Source organism: Ursus maritimus, unplaced genomic scaffold (genome assembly GCF_017311325.1).
Source record: "Ursus maritimus isolate PB19 unplaced genomic scaffold, ASM1731132v1 scaffold_26, whole genome shotgun sequence".
NCBI lineage: Eukaryota > Metazoa > Chordata > Mammalia > Carnivora > Ursidae > Ursus > Ursus maritimus.
This window is the reverse complement of record NW_024425119.1, coordinates 25,102,700-25,123,173: the sequence shown is the minus strand read 5'-3', so window position 1 is coordinate 25,123,173 and position 20,474 is coordinate 25,102,700. Positions and strand designations below refer to the sequence as shown.

Genomic DNA, 20,474 nt, shown 5'->3' with positions numbered 1-20,474 from the left:
TTCCTAAAAATATGAAATTGCAAAAAAAATAATAATTACATGAAGAATTCACTAAAATATTCAAGCCAGGAATTTCAGAATGCACTCTCCAAAGATCACCAAGAAATAACTAACGCTGGTAACAAACATTATGAAATCCCCAAAGGTTACATTTGGAAGAGGCATTCACTTCATTGATCTAAACGTCATTTCCCCTCCGGCCAAACAAAACTCTATTGACATTCTGTTAGTTCCTGGTAGAGACCGCATACAGTAGGAAATAAACAAAATCAAAAAGATTAACCACCTGTTCATTGTCAGCTGAACCCTACCAGGCTTTCAGGAGTTCCATTCTGAGGGAAAGGCAAGTCGACAGGACCATCACAGCTCAGAAACACTTTTAAAGGCAGCTCAAGGTATAACCACTGAATGGTGTCTTACTACTCCTGTGTATATCTGTTTTCAAAAAGCTATGGCAAACTACCAATTAACTGGAAATAGGTAAATGTGCATCACCAGTGCAATGGAATTCTGATACTTCCAACAAAATTAATCTAAGAAGGTGCAATCAAGAAATTATATCTTCGATGTAAACATCTTTAAACAGCTGGATGAAGTTACACACGTAGGCACATCAATGGTGGAAACAGTGAAGACTATTTTTTTGTTCAAAAATGCCCACTGAATGATTAAAAAAAAATAAATAACTTAATTACTAAAGTAAAACCAGAGAGCCCAAAAAAGCAGCTTGTTTTAAGACTAATTAAAAAGGCCACATGGGGGCACTATAGTACCATGTCTTTCAAAGCAGTAAAGCGGTTTGTGGGGGGGGGTTGTTTTAATTACATAAATTATGAATAACTATAAGAGTTTTGAAACTCTTTCTGGGTTTCTGACTTTATGGACTATAAAATGGAGTACAGTTGGGTGTAGTTTCAGAAACTTGTCTAATCTGAATGGAAAAGATGATCTCATCACATACTTTCATAATCATGCTCAAAATCAACAGAAGAGAGGCCACTAAAGAAAATAATGTTCACTAATATTTAATAGCTTGGGTAATGCAGCAAGTAAACAATGTTTATGTAGTCTGGGGCACAGCTATTTAATGGCAAAAGGGAGAATCACGAGTATATGGAGCACATAATTCTACAAAAATGGGACCTCACTATAACATTGTTACGTTACTTAAAAACAAAACCCTATTCCATATTAGTCTTTTTTTAAACATTTATTTATTTTTATTTTAGAGAGCTAGAGAGTGGGTGCGAGCGGAGGCGGGGGCAAGAGGAGAGGGGAAGCAGACTCCCCGCTGGGCGGAGCCCGAGGCCCTACCACCCTGAGATCATGACCTGAGCCAAGACCAAGAGTCCATTGCTTAACCGACTGAGCCACCCAGGTGGCCCCCCCCCCCCATTATATTAGCCTTAAAATCAGTGTTGCAGTCCAGGGGGAGGTGAAGCAAGTTAGCATAAAAAAATATATTGATGGAGCACCTGACTCTTGGTTTCGATTCAAGTCGTGAGATGGAACCCCGTGTAGGGCTCCACGCTCAGCTGGAGCCTCTCTCTCTCTTTCAAATCAATAAATCTTAAAATATATTGATGACATGATGAGCACTGAGTAATGTACAGAATTGTTGTACACCTGAAACTGATATAACACTGTATGTTGACTACACTGGGAATTAAAATAAAAAAGTTAATAAACTCAAAAAAATATATTGATGAAAAAAAGCATGTTGGCGTATCTGCTCATGACTTGTGTAGATTAAGTAGCCTTGAAAAACAAATAACATTTTTGTGGTAATCATATCCTTTCTGGCCAAAGAGAAAAATCTGCGGGCAGGCTTAACATTTCAAGGCTCCCTTTTGCAGCTTAAATTTGTTTATTTTGTTTTTCCATTACAGTGAATAATATTCCATGTCTGATGGGATTTTCTTAAGTGAAACGAAACTAGACATACATCGTTTTCTTCCTTTCTCCATTCCTTTTTAAATGGGTGTTCCTCAAATTCTCGATCTGTGGGATGTTCGGTTTTTTAATAAGACGGACAGTGTACACAGAAGTTCTGAGATGCAAGGGCATTCAGCTGGCAACTTCATCTCCGCATCTATGCTCTACGTGACCACATCACATGGTTTAATTTTCACAAATAACTTTCACAAATTATTTCACAAAGATTTTCTGTTAGGAAAGAATTACGGATAAATACTAGTTTCAAATTTAAAATTAGATTTTTATAAAACAATTTTATTTTTTAAAAAATCCACCCCAGGGTGCCTGTGTGGCTCAGTCGGTTAAGTGTCTGCCTTCAGCTCAGGTCATGATGGGGGCAGGGTGGGGGGGGGGGCTGCTGCTCAGATGGGAGCCTGCTTCTCCCTCTTCCTCTGCCCTCCCCGCCCCCACTCATGCTCTCTCTCTCTCTTCTCTAATAAATAAAATCTTTAAAAAGAAAAATCCACCCCACATAATGATAGCTGCAACATATTTTATATCAAGGTTAAGAGAGAATGTCTATTTTGTAGAATTTGACATAATCTAAGACCTAGCATGGGGCCTAACAATAAGCATTTGTAGAATTAAAATATCCTCACAGAAAAATTTTAGAAGTTTTATAGTTACCATGGGCCACTAACTCTTTTTTGATATAAAACATATCACATTTTCTATAACTTAATTAGAAGAATTAAAGAAAACAGCTCTAAATGTATTTAGAACTTCCTGGTACAGAGCAGAGTTTGCAAACCAGGAGCTACAAACTGCAACCCACAGATGTATTTGATTTGGCCTGCAAGTTGTTTTTGAAACACTTGAATTATTTGCCGATATTTTAAAAAAGCAGGTGATGTCACATAAAAGTCCAGATTTCCAGCCTCTCTTGAAAAACAGTGTGGCCAAAGTGGTGGTGAGTCCCCTTTTGATGGACTCTAATTGGTCACAGTCTCCACCATTGATGCCCATCATCAGGTGACAAGCAGAATGGGGCTGGTGCTCCTATCTCCTTTCAGTAAAATGAAAAGGGGTATGTCTTTATCAAAAGATAAACTGTGAGGATCAGATATTTCAGAAAAAGAAAAAAAGAGAGTCTATTTCTTTGTGGAAGAAAAAAAATATTCTTAGAAGTTGAGTGTGCAAACAAAGGGTGTTGGATCAGAATATATAACCTAAGATGTCATGAAAACAACCCAGCTGGCTTCCCTTATTCCTGTTACCTGCTTGGCCCCCGAGCATCTGTTTTTATAATTTCTCCCTCGAGATTTCAAATTAAGATCTTACGCTTCAGATCTCTTATACATTATATACATATATATATAAAATGTATATATATACATATATATGTATGTATATATACATATACATATAATATATATACATTTAATGTATATATAAAATGTATATATATAAAATATATATTGAAAATGATGTATAATAGACATTAATCCAATAAGATTAATAAGAAAGTTATTAATACTGATGAATGAATGAGAAAGGTGTGCTGAGCTTTATTTTTTCTTTATTGATTGTAATACAGATCTAAATCACAACCGTTCTCATTTAAAGCTTAAAGAATATAATTAAATGAGTTTTTAAAACGTTTATCATAGCAATTTTACACAAATAATTTGGGTTTTCTAGATTGAGTCAACTGATCAACCAAGTAATCACGTTTGGTACAAATCATAAGATATCTTATTTTATTTAAACAGTGCCAGCAGAAAAATAAAGGAACAGTCCTAGGAAAGGTACAGGGAAGATTAAATAATAAAGATTAAACAAAGCATCATTTGGAAGACCACTCTTAAAGGATAGAAGTTCTTTTCTGATCACTGAAAACTGTTAAACTAATTCATCTTGGTTGTATCTCCGTATTGCCTAGAAAACAAGTACACATTTCTTAGTAAACTAATATCAGCCTGGCCTCTCCATATGTCAATTTAGTTTGCTATTTCCTTTACTGCATCCTTGATAGTTCATTGTTCTGCAATTATTTTGTATTTATCGCTTAATTCTAATGTAAATCTACCTATTTTTCTAAGATGAAATCAGTTGTTACCTCTTCCATGAAACCTTTTCTGATTCCCTATATAGAAAATCCCTGTATTTTCAAAGTTTGCCACATTCTATCGTGTATACATATTTTTACACACACATACATCATCTCTCCTCCTAACTGGTAAACTCCTTGAGGGAAAGGTCATTGTTCCTTTATTCACCAAATACTTATTATATCTATAGACCTCTGCCATCCCTGGAGGTACAAAGCTGAATAAGACATTATGGAGTTTCTACTGTGAGGAAAGGGTATGTAGGGCCGCCACAGGGACGGGAACAGTGTTCACGCAGAAAGTAGGAAGAGTACCTCAAGAGATTAGGGAAGATTTCCCAGTGGAACTGAGACCTGAAGTGAGGCCCAGAGCTTCCTGAAGAATAAAGGGAATTGGGCGAGAGTAAGGAAGTTCTAAGCGGCAGAAATAGCCTGTGAAAGGTCCATAGGCAAGAGCGTGGAAGTTACTCAGTAGTGGTGGTTAGCGTGGGGATGGGGAACAAGAGATGAGGCTAAAGAGAGAACGCAGAGGCCAAACTGTGAAGGCTCTTACGCATTAATGTTAAAGTCTACCCTCATCCAAGAGTACTCGGGAGCCAGTGAAGAGTGACGTGATCAAACCCGTTTGTAGACAGAGAACTGTGGGTGAAGTGGACAGAAAACCTGGGGGTGGGAGTGGGGCCCAGACTACAGGAAGTGAGCCCAGCTGGGGGTAGTTTTTCTTCAAGTGAAACACACAGTAGTTTAAAGGAGGGGAGAGGCACTGGACTAGAGAACTGGATGGTTTTAAGAAATATTCAGGAAAAAATGTGAGAAGATTTGGTGATTCACTGATTCTTCTTGGAGCGCACTTTCCTTCTTCCATGCACTTAGGCTACTGTAGACCCTGTTCACTAAATCTATGTTCTTGGAATTAAAACAATAAAAAGCTGCCTCCTTTTAAAGATCTCCATCATAGGAACAAAGTAAGAAGCCCATATCCAAATGATGAAATCCACATTACCTAAGTTATAAAATCATCTGATATCAATAAATGAAAAAGTCACTGGGGTTGCCATTATACAGAAATTAGCCCCCCCCCCAACCCCACTAACTTTCTTGGGATATAACTGACATACATACAACACTGCAAGTTTAAGGTCTACAGGGTGATGTTTTGATGCACATACATATCATGAAATGATTACGACAATAAGGCTGGTTAACATTCATCGCCTCATATAAGTAATTTTTTTTTATAGTGAGACATTTAAGATCCACTCTCAGTAACTTCCAAGTACATAGTATCATTAATACAGTCACAGTAATTACAGCTAACATTACCTCTTCATCTGCTAATCCTTCCTCTTCCATGGCCACTTCTAATTTCTTCTGCCTTTTCAAAGAAAAAATAATTTAAATTTTAAATACATTCCTAACTATTCCCATTTAAGAAATGTTCACTTATTTATTTGAGTTTACCACTTCAGTTTGTTATGCTAAAAAAAAAAATCCTTTAAGTTGGTAGTTTTCTTTCTCAAAATATAAACCCAACCCAGATTTCACTTTATCATATTGGCCAAATGAAAAATGTGCTTCTAATGCTGCTTAAATCAATGATTACAAAGGTGACTAATGTTCTAATACGGAAAATCTGTTGTCTAATATTCAAACAACCAAAATCATTAACATTTATCAGTGTTTACATTAGAAGTATATAAAAGTAACTATAGTGACTGAAAGTATAAATATTTAAGGTGGAGATCCCTGTTTGAATCCTGATTCTAATCCTTATTAGCTAAATGAGCTTGTGGAAGTCCTTCATTTAAAGTCTAAGCTTGATTTCCTAATCAGTCAAAAAAAAATTTTCAATGCAATTGAGTGTATTTTATTCTAATTCTTTGAAAACTGTACATAAAACAAAACAAAACAAAACATTAACCACCAGAACATTTGCTTTTCTAGGTATAGCCAAGTCCAGTTATTCATCATTTTTAAATGATACCACCGAAGTTAGTTAAGCTAAGCACTGTGGGGGGATGGGGAGGAGAGAGGGGTGGGTGGATAAAGTAACTGGTAACTACAGAGATGGCTGTGATACAAATTTTGAACTCATTTCCAACTGAATAGTCATCATTTTATTTCTATCATATTGGTTTTTCCTAAAGATAAACCTGAGAGAGCTCTTCCTAATTAGTTCTGGAGTATGGTAGAATAAAACGAACTTTCCAGGATTTAACCCCACGGGAATAGAAGGGTTGAGGATTGAAATCACCATATACATTTCTTAAGCATTTGTCACTTATGATAATATGTCTAAAGGTAAGCTCTTTCCTAACCCATTATTCTTATGGAAAATTCACAACAAAAATATCTAAAGGCTGTTCATAAATCAGCACCCCAACGGCAATGACACCTAATGACATGTCCTCTGCCGACTTCCTCAACATTTGTGAGAGACACCTTGGTGCTTACCACGCTGATTTTTATCTGTTATTTACACACTATTTTCCGAAGCCCAACCCTTAAAACGGAGTGAGCTCTGTGCTTGCCGTCATGCCGCTCTGCGCCCTGCAGAGCTGCTTGTTGAATGATTCTGAGTTTTCTCCTCTGCAGACGGAATCCACAGTGGAGGAGAACCCCTAATCTGCGAGGGCCCATCGGTGTACAAGCAACTTCATTCTTCCGTCAAATCTCTACTGCCTCCCTTCTTCACTGCTTGCCAAGACTAACTTCATGAAATCATCCCTTACTCTGGAGAGAGAGGCAGTAACCTTCATCCGTTTCCACCTTATCTAAATGGGAAGACCCGTGGCTTCTCTTGTACCTGAAAAAAAAAATACTGTTCCTCCTGAATGCCCTGACATTTTGTTCTGATTGGTGCTTTATTTGGCTTATGTATTTATACAATTAGTTAAGCCTTAAAAATTCATCACATGTAGTCCTAAAGTATAAGCTTTTAGAAAATATGAGCTGACTATTTAATATCACTTCCACAGCACCAAGCCATGACTGCCCTTTTTTTTTTCGTCTTGAAATAACAGCAGATACTTTCATTCTTACTTTCCTTTGTTTGGAAATGGAGGGTAAAATTGAATTACTGAAAGACTTCATCAAGAAAAGACAACGAGCCTTCAAAATTCTGATGCATAACTTCAGTGTCTGCCTCCTGAAAAAGCAGTCTTTCTTTCCCTGATTCTCTTCTACTTCACTCTCCCTTGGTGATTGGATGATTTCCAGAGACTTTCATTGTATTTACAATTAGTAAAATTACTCATATGTTTGGATTCATTTCTAACTGATTGTGTAGTTTCTATTTGTGTCGACTTTTTGGTGTTTTAGTTTTTCTTTTTCCCTTGCCTTATTTTGAACCAGGATTTTTCCTCATTCCATTGTTTCCCTTCTACTAGTTTGGAAGTTATAAACTCTATTAGTCCGAAATGAATCAATCCTTACCCCTCTGTAGGTTGTACCTCTATCACGGAGATACAAAGATTGCTAGGAACACTTTAATTATACTTGCTTCCCTCCTGACTGATAGTCCACCGCTGGAAAATATTTTAATTCTACTTTAAAAAATGTACAAGACATTATCATTATTGTTGTTTTTATGCCATTTGTGTTGAAATTTATCCACATATTTACATTTAGATCTGTTTGTGATTGCTTTCCTTTAGCTTAAATTGAATCTTCTGGAAGTTTTGCTGATGGTGAATTTAGTTTAATCTGCTTCCACTCCAGCCTCTTTCCTCTCTTCCTTTAGGAACTTTGGTTAAAGATGTTAGCTCTCCTCGCTATTTTCCATATTTCTTAACTCTCCTTCATATTGGCCGACTCTGTGTCTCCAGGTTGACTTCTGAATAATTACTTAAGTTTTATTTTCTAGTTCAATTCTCTGCTCAGCTTGGCTGATCTGTAGTTAGAACTGTCCAACATTTCATACCTAACTAGGCGCCACTTTTGTCAATCTTTCTTGCTCCTAAGTTCTATTCTACTGCTGTTGTCACGATCCTAATTCAAGCCTCCTTTCTATGTGCCTGGACTACATCACTAGCCTTTCCTGTTTCTTATCTCTCCACCCACAATCCATTCTGTACATCATATCTAAAGTACTTTTCTAGAGAAACACCAGTGATCACCGGTTCTGTTCAAAAATCTTCAAGCCTTTCAACTCCCATGAGAAGAGCTACATTAACAAAACATCTAAGGCTCCCTGGAAATGCTGAAATCCAGCTCAAGCTGAACTGGCTCTTGCTTGACCCAGCACCAAAGGCGATTTCTTCTGTCTCCTGCTCTTTTATCTCCTTCTTCTCCCATTAATGCATGTATAATTAATACTCTTCCTTGAGAGCCATGATAAATGCCACCACCATTTATGACACCCTCCCAGTTACTTTAGTCAAAAGCAATCTCTCCCTTCTTTGCCCTTCTCTTAGGGATGCTTTTCACTCTTTCATGTAATATTTATGGGCCTTGTCTCCCTTACTAGAGTTTTCTAAAGACAAAATAACATGTCATTCATGTTTTTATTCTTCCACCTCCACTTACACTCTACATATGTTTTTGGATAATTAATAATATTAATTATTCATAAAGTATAAAGATATATCATAATTTTGTGGTTAGAAATGTTTTATTGAAGATACTCATTGACATGTGATTTAAGTATATGGGTACACAGGACAAGAAACCACTCTGCGAAAATAACTCGAGATACTGTCAGTTCAGGAAACCTAAAAACAGCATACAGGGATCCACGATATTTATATTATTAATGGACAACACGTTTACACCCCACTTGCAACCTAATGGCTTATTAAACCAAACAGAAAATTCTGACCAGCCTTTACTGTACCTGGTTTCTCTCTCTTCATGCTGTAAAATTAGGTTGCTGTAAAAATTCTCCAACGTGAGCTTGGCCATAGGAAAGGTGTTTGTAGTCCCTGCCGTCATTGCCATAGTAACCGAAACTGAAACAACATATAAATACAAATTGTTCAGTAGAAAAACACTTTCTATCCTTCATAATAAACTCTGGAGATGGTTTAATTTCTGCTAAGCAAAATTCTATGCTAACAGTTATGACATCCAAGTCTTTCACATTATAAATAACACAATGCTAGTAAAGAAAGAGGAAGCAGTAGAAATTATTTTTGTGTTGGCACCACCAGAGTCAAGAAGCACCAGTCCACACACAACATGGACACATTTTATACAAAAGGTTGTAGTCAACAAGCATTCAAAACAAGAGGTTCGATCTATTTTGCTCTTGTTTTATTGATCACTAAACAAAATCCACAAGATTTTGTTAATATATATGCCTGCACTAAACGTTAAGTCTCCTAGAGTTAATGCAGTCCAGTTAAATAGTAGCAAGTAGCTTCTGCCACGTAAATTCTAGGAAACCCAAAGCAGTGTATCAAATCCGCACACAAACATCAGTCTGAAGCAATTCTTACACATACAGGCTTTACGGGTAAACCACTTTTAAAAACAAGCCCCTTTGGATGAAGCTCCTGTGGCCCTATTTCATTCTGAATTCTTTGTCCTTTCAGAAAGTGCTGTAACAAGGTCCGGTGTACTTCTCCAGACTGTGAAGTCCACTTCATTTTCAAGTGACACTCAAATGCCCGTAGGTATCAGGCAGAAAGTACAAATGAATCAAGCCAGGTGACAGTAGGGATGTTTTGGGACCTTCACTGGGCAATGTGTGTCTACTTAAAGCCATTCAAGTGTCATCTCTGAAAAACCACTGGGCCAGCCAAATGAAGTACTGGTGTGAAGAAGATAATTTGGACAGTAGGACAAGGAATGCAGCAAAATGGCTGCTTTGTGGAAGGGTTGGGGGGACAGACTGAACTGTGGTGGCTGCTACTAGTGACACTGACCCTAAGAGACTTGTCCCCTACAGTCTACATCAGCACCAAAAAGCACTGGAATGGTTTCATGCGGTAAAGAGGTTTTTGCTTGACTGGACAGACATCATAACAGACGTAGAGCAGATCTAGATTGCCAACAGCGAGCATCCAACATTACACCATTAGCCGGAAAGCATTCCCCAAACTTGACACCCGCTCCCCAACACCCACCTCTCCCTAATTACGTGAAGAGAGAGACCCCTGCGTATGGACCTGAACTGCAGTAAACTCCAGGGATAATGGAATGAACCAAAAGAACTTTCTTGTTCTTCAACATCAAGGTTGAAAGTATACAATTTAACTCTGGCAAATTCCCAGTTCCACTGCCCTCTTACTGGCTTTATACCTCAATGTACTGTATAAGCCTCAAAGTCATTATGTCTAAATACGAATCTATTATTTTAGCCTCACAAGCTTGTTCCTCTGCTGACTACTCTAAAGGTTTTTAGAACTAGAAGTTGATCATGTCACTTGTTTAAAATCATTCACGTCTCCTCACTGCCTATAGCATATCAAATTAGCTTAGCACGATAAACAAAGGCAACTCACAGACACTGAACGGTTGTGCCTATTAGGAATCCTATGATATTTTCTTCACTGATTTCTCCCTTTTTTCCCCAGAGGATTTAAGAGAGTGGCCCTTCCTATGCACGAGTGCATTTCCTCCTCACAACAACCCTGCGAAGTAAGGAACTGAAGCTTAGAAAAGTCACAAGGCTGGTGTGCTGTGGAGGCAGGATCCAACTCCAGGTGCTGTCTCCAACTTGACTGTCTAGCCTTCTCCACTGCCCTCCCACCCCCTCTTCTCCCAATATACTCAGCTCTTTCCTGCCTCCAAACCCTTGCCTGACCTATCCCCAATCACTTCTGACTTTTAAGACCCAGTTTAGCTCAAGTCTTACTGTGACGACTTCTCTAACATTCCCTACAGGAAGAGGCCTAACATTTGGTATTTCTTCATGTGTGTTACTTAGCACCTGTACCAATATATCTCAGATACTGGTATTTAGCACTCATTTGTCTCTCCCACTAAACTAGGAGCACCTCTGGGCAAGAATTTTTCCCCATTCATTTTTGAGTATTCACTACAATAGCACTGTATCTGACATAGTGGTCCTTAATGAATGAGTCAACCTGTCGAATGGGGGGTGAAGGAAGAGTTGGAAGAACTGGCAAAAAATGAAGTACTCTATAAAGGTTGGCTAATATGCAACTATAAGAAAAGAAATTACTGAATCTAGGAGTCAAAAATTTCGAGATCTAATCCACGCCCTGCTGCTAATGATTGTGAGGTCTTATTTGAGTGACTGGAATACTCTGAACTCAAAAGGGGTTTTATAATATTTGCTCTGCCTGGTTCACAGGCATAGTCTAAGGCCATCTAAGATGATACTCAGCAAAGCCACAATGGCTTATACAAATGTAAGACATTATTTGAGGGGCGCCTGGGTGGCACAGCGGTTAAGCGTCTGCCTTCGGCTCAGGGCGTGATCCCGGCGTTATGGGATCGAGCCCCACATCAGGCTCCTCTGGTATGAGCCTGCTTCTTCCTCTCCCACTCCCCCTGCTTGTGTTCCCTCTCTCGCTGGCTGTCTCTATCTCTGTCGAATGAATAAATAAAATCTTAAAAAAAAAAAAAAAAGACATTATTTGAGGCACCTATTTAATTTTTTAATGTGCTATAAATGCTTTAACATATTATTTTTAAAAAACAATAAAAAATAAAAACAAATGGAACTCAAGAATTATCACAGGCAAATGATTTTTGAGTACTGAGTTGCTCTTCTTAGAATACCATCTAAGGCAATGCTGTCACACCATCTTTAGAAACCTCAGAATCACTGGATTCACGTTCTGTGTTTCAGGATCAGATGTAGAAAAGTCAAAGAAGAAAAAGTGGAATAGGCAGGGTATACAGCAGACATCCTAAATCCCACTTAATTGGGATTTGACGACAGAGGGAAGGCCGAAGAAGATGGACTAGAAGTTGAGGAATTCAAATAAATTTAGGAAATCCATATTAAACCAAATTAAACAAGTATCTATTTTCAAGACTTCTCAGCATCTTTAATATGCTAATATGCACCCTAAATCCTCAAAAGGGGGAGAGAAATAAAATTTGCAGGTAGTATTCTAAGGAGCTTCCTTTAGGCATATGAAATTTAAGTTCATGGATAATTCTCATCCAACACAAGTAAAGAAGTGCCTGTAACTTTTTTTTCAACCTTTGGAGGAGGGGAAAAATTTGGAAACTCCAACACAGAGCAATATCCAGCGATTTCATAATGTTCTCTCATTTGTCCAGAAGATCTGGACCTGATAAGGAATTTTCAAATTGGTTTGCCAGTTCCTAGGAGGAAAAAAGGCCAAGACCCAACTACAGCTGTCCAAGGCCTATATGTTCCTTTCAAAAAGTGAATGGTGAAAAACAACCAACCAAAATCTTCTGTGGTGCCTCCTAATAAAAGCGCAAAGAAATAACACCTAAGTAATGTTTGTAGAAGCCAGAAAGAAAGATGTGTGATGAACTCAGGGTCTGGCCTTGGAAGGCAGCTCACTGGCTGCCAACGGACCTCAGAGAGCAAGCTCTGGCCTTCAGCTTCCAGAGACCCAGAGCAATCAAATTCTGGAAGCTACTTTAGCCTAACAGAGTTCACAAGGGACTGATATGCATGACATAATAGCAATTTACTGATTTACACAATAAGAAATTGAGCAACAAGGAACAAAGACTTGCATCTTCTGGCAAATGTATTCAAATCTTGCAGGCTAGGCAAGCTAGATAGATGTAAAGCTTTAATTAGGATCCGAAGATTGCTTGGTGAGGACAGCATCAAAACAAAGAGAACCGTTATTCAATTTAAATGTTTAATGGCATCAGACTAAGGGAGATTCTTAAAAATAAATAAATAAAAGACAGATCACTATCTTGCCCAAGGTACTTTAAAGTAGCTGGAGATGGCCAGCATTAAGCTCTCCTGCTCACTGGGCCAGAATGAAGCAAAATTGAGGGGCTAGATATGGGCAGAATTACTACTGAGCAAAACTTTGGGGAACATTTCTGTGAAACATAAAAAAATTGCTAGGGAATTCAAAATAATTCTAAACATCAGTAATTGTGTGCATCAACAGTACAGAGAAATATAAAATTGGTTTAGATAAAAATGTAAGAACCAAATGTAAGTTGTTTAGATAAAAATGTAAGACGTCTTTATAAAAGAGGGATAAACATAAGATCAGGTTTCTCTCATCATAAGAAGATGTAATGAGTTTAACTCCAAAATCCAAAGGGGGATGTTGAATAAAGAAAAACAATTTCCATGGGGCGCCTGGGTAGTGCAGTCATTAAGCGTCTGCCTTCGGCTCAGGGCGTGATCCTGGCGTTCCGGGATCGAGCCCCACATCGGGCTCCTCCACTGGGAGCCTGCTTCTTCCTCTCCCACTCCCCCTGCTTGTGTTCCCTCTCTTGCTGGCTGTCTCTCTGTCACATAAATAAATAAAATCTTAAAAAAAAAAAAAAAAAAGAAAAACAATTTCCAGACACTATATCATCTAATCATGATTAATTCTTTCGACTCTTACTTACATATACATACCTGCAAGTATGTATACTGTGTTTAAAAACCAAATCAGAGCAAAACCTATTCATCTTTGTATTGTCTTTGTAATGAAAGTATTACACCTCGCAAAGTGCTGAGCACACAGTAGGCATTCAGTAAATGACAGTAACAGAACTCAAATTTAATTTGGTTGAAATTATATGTTTCATATGTAATAGTTTCCTTTGGATTAAAAACTACAGAATCATTCAGTGTTAACTTCAGAAAAAAATCCTACTTGAGAGATATAATTGCAGAAAAAGCCCAAATCCTTCCCTTAGTCTTGGATTAAATGCTATCCTTTTGAAATTAGCTTTAAAAACAAGAAAAAACAATTTCCTTCTAACCAGACACAAATAGGCTTTAAAATTTTCAAATTAAACAAAGCCAAGAACAGAAGTGTCCAAATTATTACAAAGAAGGATCTAGATGACTGGCACTTATTATATTGCAAATGTATTCCTCTAATGCATTTAACACTGTCCTTTGTCTTTTACTGAAGCCCTTTCTTTAGTCAGAAAAAGAACAGGATACAATTTGCAAGTCTAGAATTCCTGGACTGATAAAAACAACACTAGGTGCCCTTGAATTTCCTGTTCACGTGTTTTCTCCAGACTCCTCTATTCATTAATGGAGACGCTACCAATAGTTAAGTCCAACATTCTTTCGTTTATCAAGCCTGGGGAAAGGAGATAACAAATCTGGCACTCAAGCTACCTATAAATAGATGTGGTGTCTCCAATCATTTACCACCAAACTTCTAAAGTAGGAAAACAGAAATGCTTTACCTGACTGGCAAAACACACTACTTAACTGGAGATTTCACCTTAGTTTCCACATACTACATATCACAGGAACAAGTATCCTTAATGCTACTGTACTGCCTTGGAGTATAAAAACTTTCCTAAAAGCATTTAGTTACAACCATAATGGCCTAAGCTACAATAGGTCCTCAGATTGGATACTGCATGCGCTGGGTCCCTAAGAATAGAGCAGCCAGTTTCTTTCCTCTGGGCAGTACATTCAGAAGAGTAAGAAATTCAGTCTGGTGAAGGCTCAGGTTCCAGCACTCACTCTTACTGGTTGTATTATTTCTAGCTAACATTTATTGCAGATTTATACTATGTGCCAGCACTGCACACATTCCTGAGAATACTAAGAAGGATAAAATATAGTCCCTGCCTTAGGGAGTTCACAATCTTATGGGGATGCAAAGAAGGGAGAAATTAGCTCTCCAAGGGTTTTAGAAGATACTTGAACTGAATCTTGGGGTGGGTGGGGAGGAGTCCGATGCACAGAAATAGCAGAAGATGAAGGTGAAGGACAGGTGGGAGTCATGATAAAATACCTTTCTGCCATGTTAAAATATACTAAGCATAATGGGAGTCATTCAGGACTTTTAACGAAGTGAAAAGTAACAGCCAACAAATAACATTTCCTCAGCACTTATCAAGAACTCTCCTAAGAATGGTACAGCTTTGAATGCAGTTAATCCTCCTGTCACCAGCAAGACCCTAAGACCTGACCTTTAACTGCCCACCTGCATGTACCTACCTACCTTGTGTCCCACATTTTTCTTAAGTTCTTCTTTCCAGCTTATCTCTCAGCTCAGGCAAAAGACCCAATGGGCATAGCATCCCATGATGGAAACCAAAATTATCCCTCAAGCTGAAACAATTGCCATGGGGAAGGGGTCCAGATCACCCACAGCAGTTTGAGCTTACCCACCTACTCACACCTGCATGGATGGACCATGGAGTGACCGACAGTGACCTCTACACCTCATTATCATGCAAAATTCTTGCTAATGAGGAGCACAAGCCTCATTAACGTGACATACAGTGTATGTATAGACATGTCTCCTTGAGGCACACGTGTGACCCTATGCCTGCCTCTACACATGATGACAAGGATCCCCTTTCTAAATAATTCATCCTAACCCTAAATAAAAGGAACCCATTCACTCTTGCTTGGGGAATCACAGTTTTGGAAGTTACTCCCCGTGATCTCCTTATTTGCTGCAAATAAAGTGGACTCTGTATGACAACTCCACCTGATACAGTTTTTATCAGTAAGTCACCAAGGAGCTAACTCGTCTTAGTTCGGTTACATAACCACCCCTAAAATCCTATCTGACTGGCACTTCAGATAGAGTACGCTAGTACAGGGAGGATGGAGAAAAGGCTGGGAGTAGATTAGATTGAAGGATTGTAAATCAGGTTAAGGGAACGCAATAATAAATAGTCACGGGGTTACAAACTTGTGGCCTGCAGTCACATTTTGTTTAGCTTGTACTGTGACTTAGAAATTAGAAGATTTCACATAAGAATTCAGATTTCTGGTACTCTTACAAAATCAGCTTGGTCAAATATGAGCCCACATTCCTGCCTGGAACAGAGAAGCAGCAGCCCCCTTGCAATACAGGACATCCTGCTCAAGTCTACCAACTTTCTACTCCCTTCTGCCCAGCATCCTTCACACATTTTATTACCTGACTGCTTCTGGTAAGCATCTGAAATCACAATCTTTGGTTTAATATAAAAATAATGAGGGCCTAATTTAAGATAGTAGCAGAAAAGATTAAAAGAGGGGCTCAGATATTCAGCTGCAAAGACTGAAATCCATAATTACCTCTGGGTTTCAGATTGGGATGAGTGGGTAAGTGGTGATATCATTAATAAGAATAGGAATTATAAGAAGAGCTAAGTTGGTAGGAAAGAAAAATAAGTTCAAGTCTGATTTTGTCTGAGTTATGTCACCAGACTCAGTTAAAATGTGAGTTTTAAAGATTTACATTTAGAAATGGAAAAATAATCCTGTTCCAAAAGTAGCAAGGAGAAAGGAATGAAGAACAACATTCATAAAATACCTAAGAATACATTGATAAAAAAAAAAAGTTAGCCTTTTTATGAGGAAATCTAAACATAGATTGTGGCATATTCAATTAATGGTGCTGGAATAACTGGTTATCTATTTAAGTAAGCCAGATAGATGTTCATTCCACTCCAAGGGACAAAATAAATTTCAAATGGTTCAAAAGGATGAACACAGAAACTAAAGAAAAAAAAAAAAAAGGAAAGAAAAGGGGAAATAAAGTAAAAAGAAAAAATAAACTTCAAGAAAATTAGAAGAAAATATAGATGAGTAACTATCTGATCTTTGAATTGACAAGAACTGTATTAAAAAGAAATCACAATAAAAAAGTGCTACATATACAGATATCAAACAAGATTAAAAGCATTTTGGAGAAAAACTGCAAAATAACAATGTATATTAAAAGTATATTTCGAAAGTATAAAAGCATATGTTAAAAATAACAAATTCATTTCTTAAAATGTATGAAAAGCTTATAATGCAGCTTTTTAAACATTAAAGTTGTAAAGGGAAAATAAGGACCCTAATAAATAGATAAATAATACTGATTGACAATATGTAAATAAAAATAGCTAACATCTAGAAAATGTTCAATTTTCCCAAGTAAATCAAAGACATGGAAACTTTAAAATAATACATATGTTCTCTATGTGAAAATAGCCATAATTTAGGGGGAAACACTCTTGGTCCAGGCTATCATGAGATAACTTTCTCATACACCATCTGTGTTTGTGTGTGTGGTTTTTTCCCAGCTTTATTGAGATGTAACTGACATATAACATTGTGTGATGTTAAGATATAACAAGTAATGATTTGATACATACAATACATACACACATCATGAAATGATTACCACAATAAAGTTAGTTATCCATTACTTTGTATAGTTACAGTCTTTTTGTGTGTGGTGAGAATTTTTAAGATTTACTCTCTTAGCAACTTTCAAATATACAATAAGTATTTTTAACTATAGTTACCACGCTGCACAGTACATCGCCAGAATTTTTTTTATTATGTTCAATTAGCCAACATATAGTACATTATTCGGTTTTGATGTAGTGTTCAAAGATTCATTAGTTGTGTATAACACCCAGTGCTCATCACCACTCATGCCCTCCTTAATACCCATCACCCAGTTACCCCATTCCCCCACCCTCCTCCCTTCTGTTTGTTTCCTGGAGTCCAGAGTCTCTCATGGTTTGTCTCCCTCTCTGATTTACATCACCAGAATTTATAATTGAAATTTTCTACACTTTGGCCACCTCTACCCATTCCTCCTCCAACTGCCCTTAACCCCAGGTCCATGGCAACCACCAATCAAACTGCTATTTCTAGGGATTCAATTTTTTTTTTAGATTCCTCATACAAGTGAGATCATACAGTATTTGTCTTTTTCTGTCTGATTTATTTCACTTAGCATAATGCCCTCGAGGTCCAGGCATGTTGTCACAAATGGCAGGCTATCCTTTTTTATGGCTATGATATTCTATTGTATCAAAATACCACATTTTTTTTATTCATTCATCCATCAGTAGACACTTGGGTTGCTTTCATGTCTTGCCTATCATGAATAATGCTACAATGAACACAGGGGTGCAGCTATCTCTTCGAGACAATGATTTCATTTCATTTGGACAGATACCCAGAAATGGAATTACTGGAAAATAGGGTAGTTCTATTTTTAATTTGGGGGGAAGCCTCCATACCAATTTATATTTCCAACAACATTGTATAAGAGTTCCTATTTTTCCACATCCTCACCAACACTTGCTATCTCTTGATAATACCTATTCTAACAGGTGTGAAGTAATACCTCACTGTGGTTTTCATTTGCATTTCTCTGGTGATTAGTGATACTAGTCACCTTTTAATTTACCTGTTGGCCATCTGAAAATCTTCTTTGGAAAAAAATGTTTATTCAAGTCTTTGTCCATTTTTAATCAAATTATTTACTCTTCCTGCTATTGAGTTACATGATTTCCTTATATATATTAACCTCTGTCCTGAGCTTTCCTTTGCTGGGAGATTTTTGATTACTGCGATTCAATCTCCTTATTCATTATTGGTCTGGTCAGATTTTCTATTTCTTCAGGATTTGGTCTTGGTGGATCGCATGTTTGCAGGAGTTCATTTATTTCTTCTAAGGCTATCCAATTTGTTGGTGTTTCATTCATCACTGTAGTCTCTTTTGATCCTTTGCATTTCTACAGGATCAGCTGTAATATTTTCTCTTTCATTTCTAATTTTATGTGAATCCTCTCTTTTTTTCTTGGTTAGTCTAGCTAAAGGTTTCTCACTTTTGTTTACCTTTTCAAAAAACCAACCAAAAGTTTTGTTAAACTTTTCTATTGTTTTCCTCATCTCTACTTATTTCTGCTCGGGTCTTCATTAATTCCCTCCTTCAGCTAACTTTGGGCTTAGTTTACTCTCCTTTTTGTAGTTCCTTGAGGAATAAAGTTATGATATTTGAGATCTTTCTTTTTTCTTAATGCATGCATTTATCACCACAAATTTACTATAAACTCTTAAGCTGTCTTTGCTGCATCCCATAAGTTTTGGTATGTTGGGTTTCCATTTTCACTTGTTTCATATTAAATTTTTTTTTCTTTTGATTTCTACTTTGACCCATTGGTTGTCCAGGAGTGTGTTGTTTAATTTTCATGTATTTGTGAATTTTCCAGCTTTCCTCCTATTATTGATTTCTAGTTTCACACTATTGTGGTCAGAAAAATACTTGATATAATTCCTGCCTTCTTGAATTTGTTAAGACTTGTGTTATGGCCTGTTGGATGGCATGTTTTGTTTTTGTCTGTTAGGTCCATATGGTCTAGTGTTATTTGTATCTGCTATTTGCTCATTGATTCTCTGCCTGAATGATCTATCCATTATTGAGAGGGGGCATTAAAGTCCCCAAGAATTATTGCATAGCTGTTTATTTCCCTTTAGTTCTATTAGTATTTGTGTTATAGATTAGGTGCTCTGATGTCAGGTGCATAATTATTTACAGTTGTTATATATTCTTACTTAACCCCTTTATCATTACATAATGACCGTCTCTGTCTCTTCTTACCATTTTTAGCTTAGTCTATTTCATCTGATTTAAGTTTAGCTACCCCTGCTTTCTTTTGATTACCATACACTTGACATAACTTTTTCCAATCCTTCACTCTTGGTCTATGTGTTTCCTTAAAGCTCAAATGAGTCTCTTGTAGACAGCACATCATTGGATCTTGTTTTTTAATCCATTCGGTCATTCTGTGTCTTTTGATTGGAGAATTTAATCCATTTACGTTTAAAGTAAATGACAGGTAAGGACTTAATATTGCCATTGTGTTGTGTTCTGTTTTATATATCCTTTGTTCTTTGCCTCCTCTTTTGCTACCTTGTTTTATGAATGATGACTTTTTCTTTTTTTTTGGCAGTTTGCTTTGACTACTTTATGGTAATCTTTTGTGTTTGTACTATAGGTTTTTTGTGGTTATCATGAGGTTTATATTGATAACATCCAATTTTTTTATTATTATGTTCAATTAGCCAAGATATAGTAGTATACCACTAGTTTACATCCTAGTTTAAGCTAATAACAACTTAAATAGCTGACAGAAACTTTATACTTTGACTTCTCTACCCCTCACATTTTAGGTTATTGGTATTTTAATTTACATCCCATCCTATTTTTTTTATTATGCTGAATTAGCCAACATATAGTATATCATTAGTTTACATCCTATTTTAAGCTAATAACAACTTAACTTCAATAGCTGACAGAAACTTTATATTTTGACTTTTCTACCCCTCACATTTTAGGTTATTGGTGTTTTAATTTACATCTCTTTGATATTGTGTATTCAATAATAAGTTATTGTAGTTATGCTTATTTTCAAGATGCTTATTTTTAAACTAGAGTTGTGAATTATGTTGTGAATTATGTGCCACCATTACAATATTTAAGAATGTGACCAGACCAGGGGTGCCTGGGTGGCACAGCGGTTAAGCGTCTGCCTTCAGCTCAGGGCGTGATCCCGGCGTTATGGGATCGAGCCCCACATCAGGCTCTTCCGCTATGAGCCTGCTTCT

At 37.1% G+C, this 20,474-nt stretch overlaps 1 protein-coding gene across 1 annotated transcript in view; it reads right to left on the bottom strand.

Moving 5' to 3' along the window:
- The window catches only part of STK38L (serine/threonine kinase 38 like), an 80,962-nt gene that overhangs the window by 17,859 nt on the left and 42,629 nt on the right, over window positions 1-20,474 (bottom strand). Inside the window, exons 2-3 of the mRNA XM_040642272.1 lie at window positions 8,862-8,976; window positions 5,351-5,402 (exon numbers count right to left, since the gene is read on the bottom strand). Of these exons, the coding sequence (XP_040498206.1) occupies window positions 5,351-5,402; window positions 8,862-8,965 (156 nt within the window). The 5' untranslated portion in view covers window positions 8,966-8,976. The remainder of the gene's footprint in view (window positions 1-5,350; window positions 5,403-8,861; window positions 8,977-20,474) is intronic.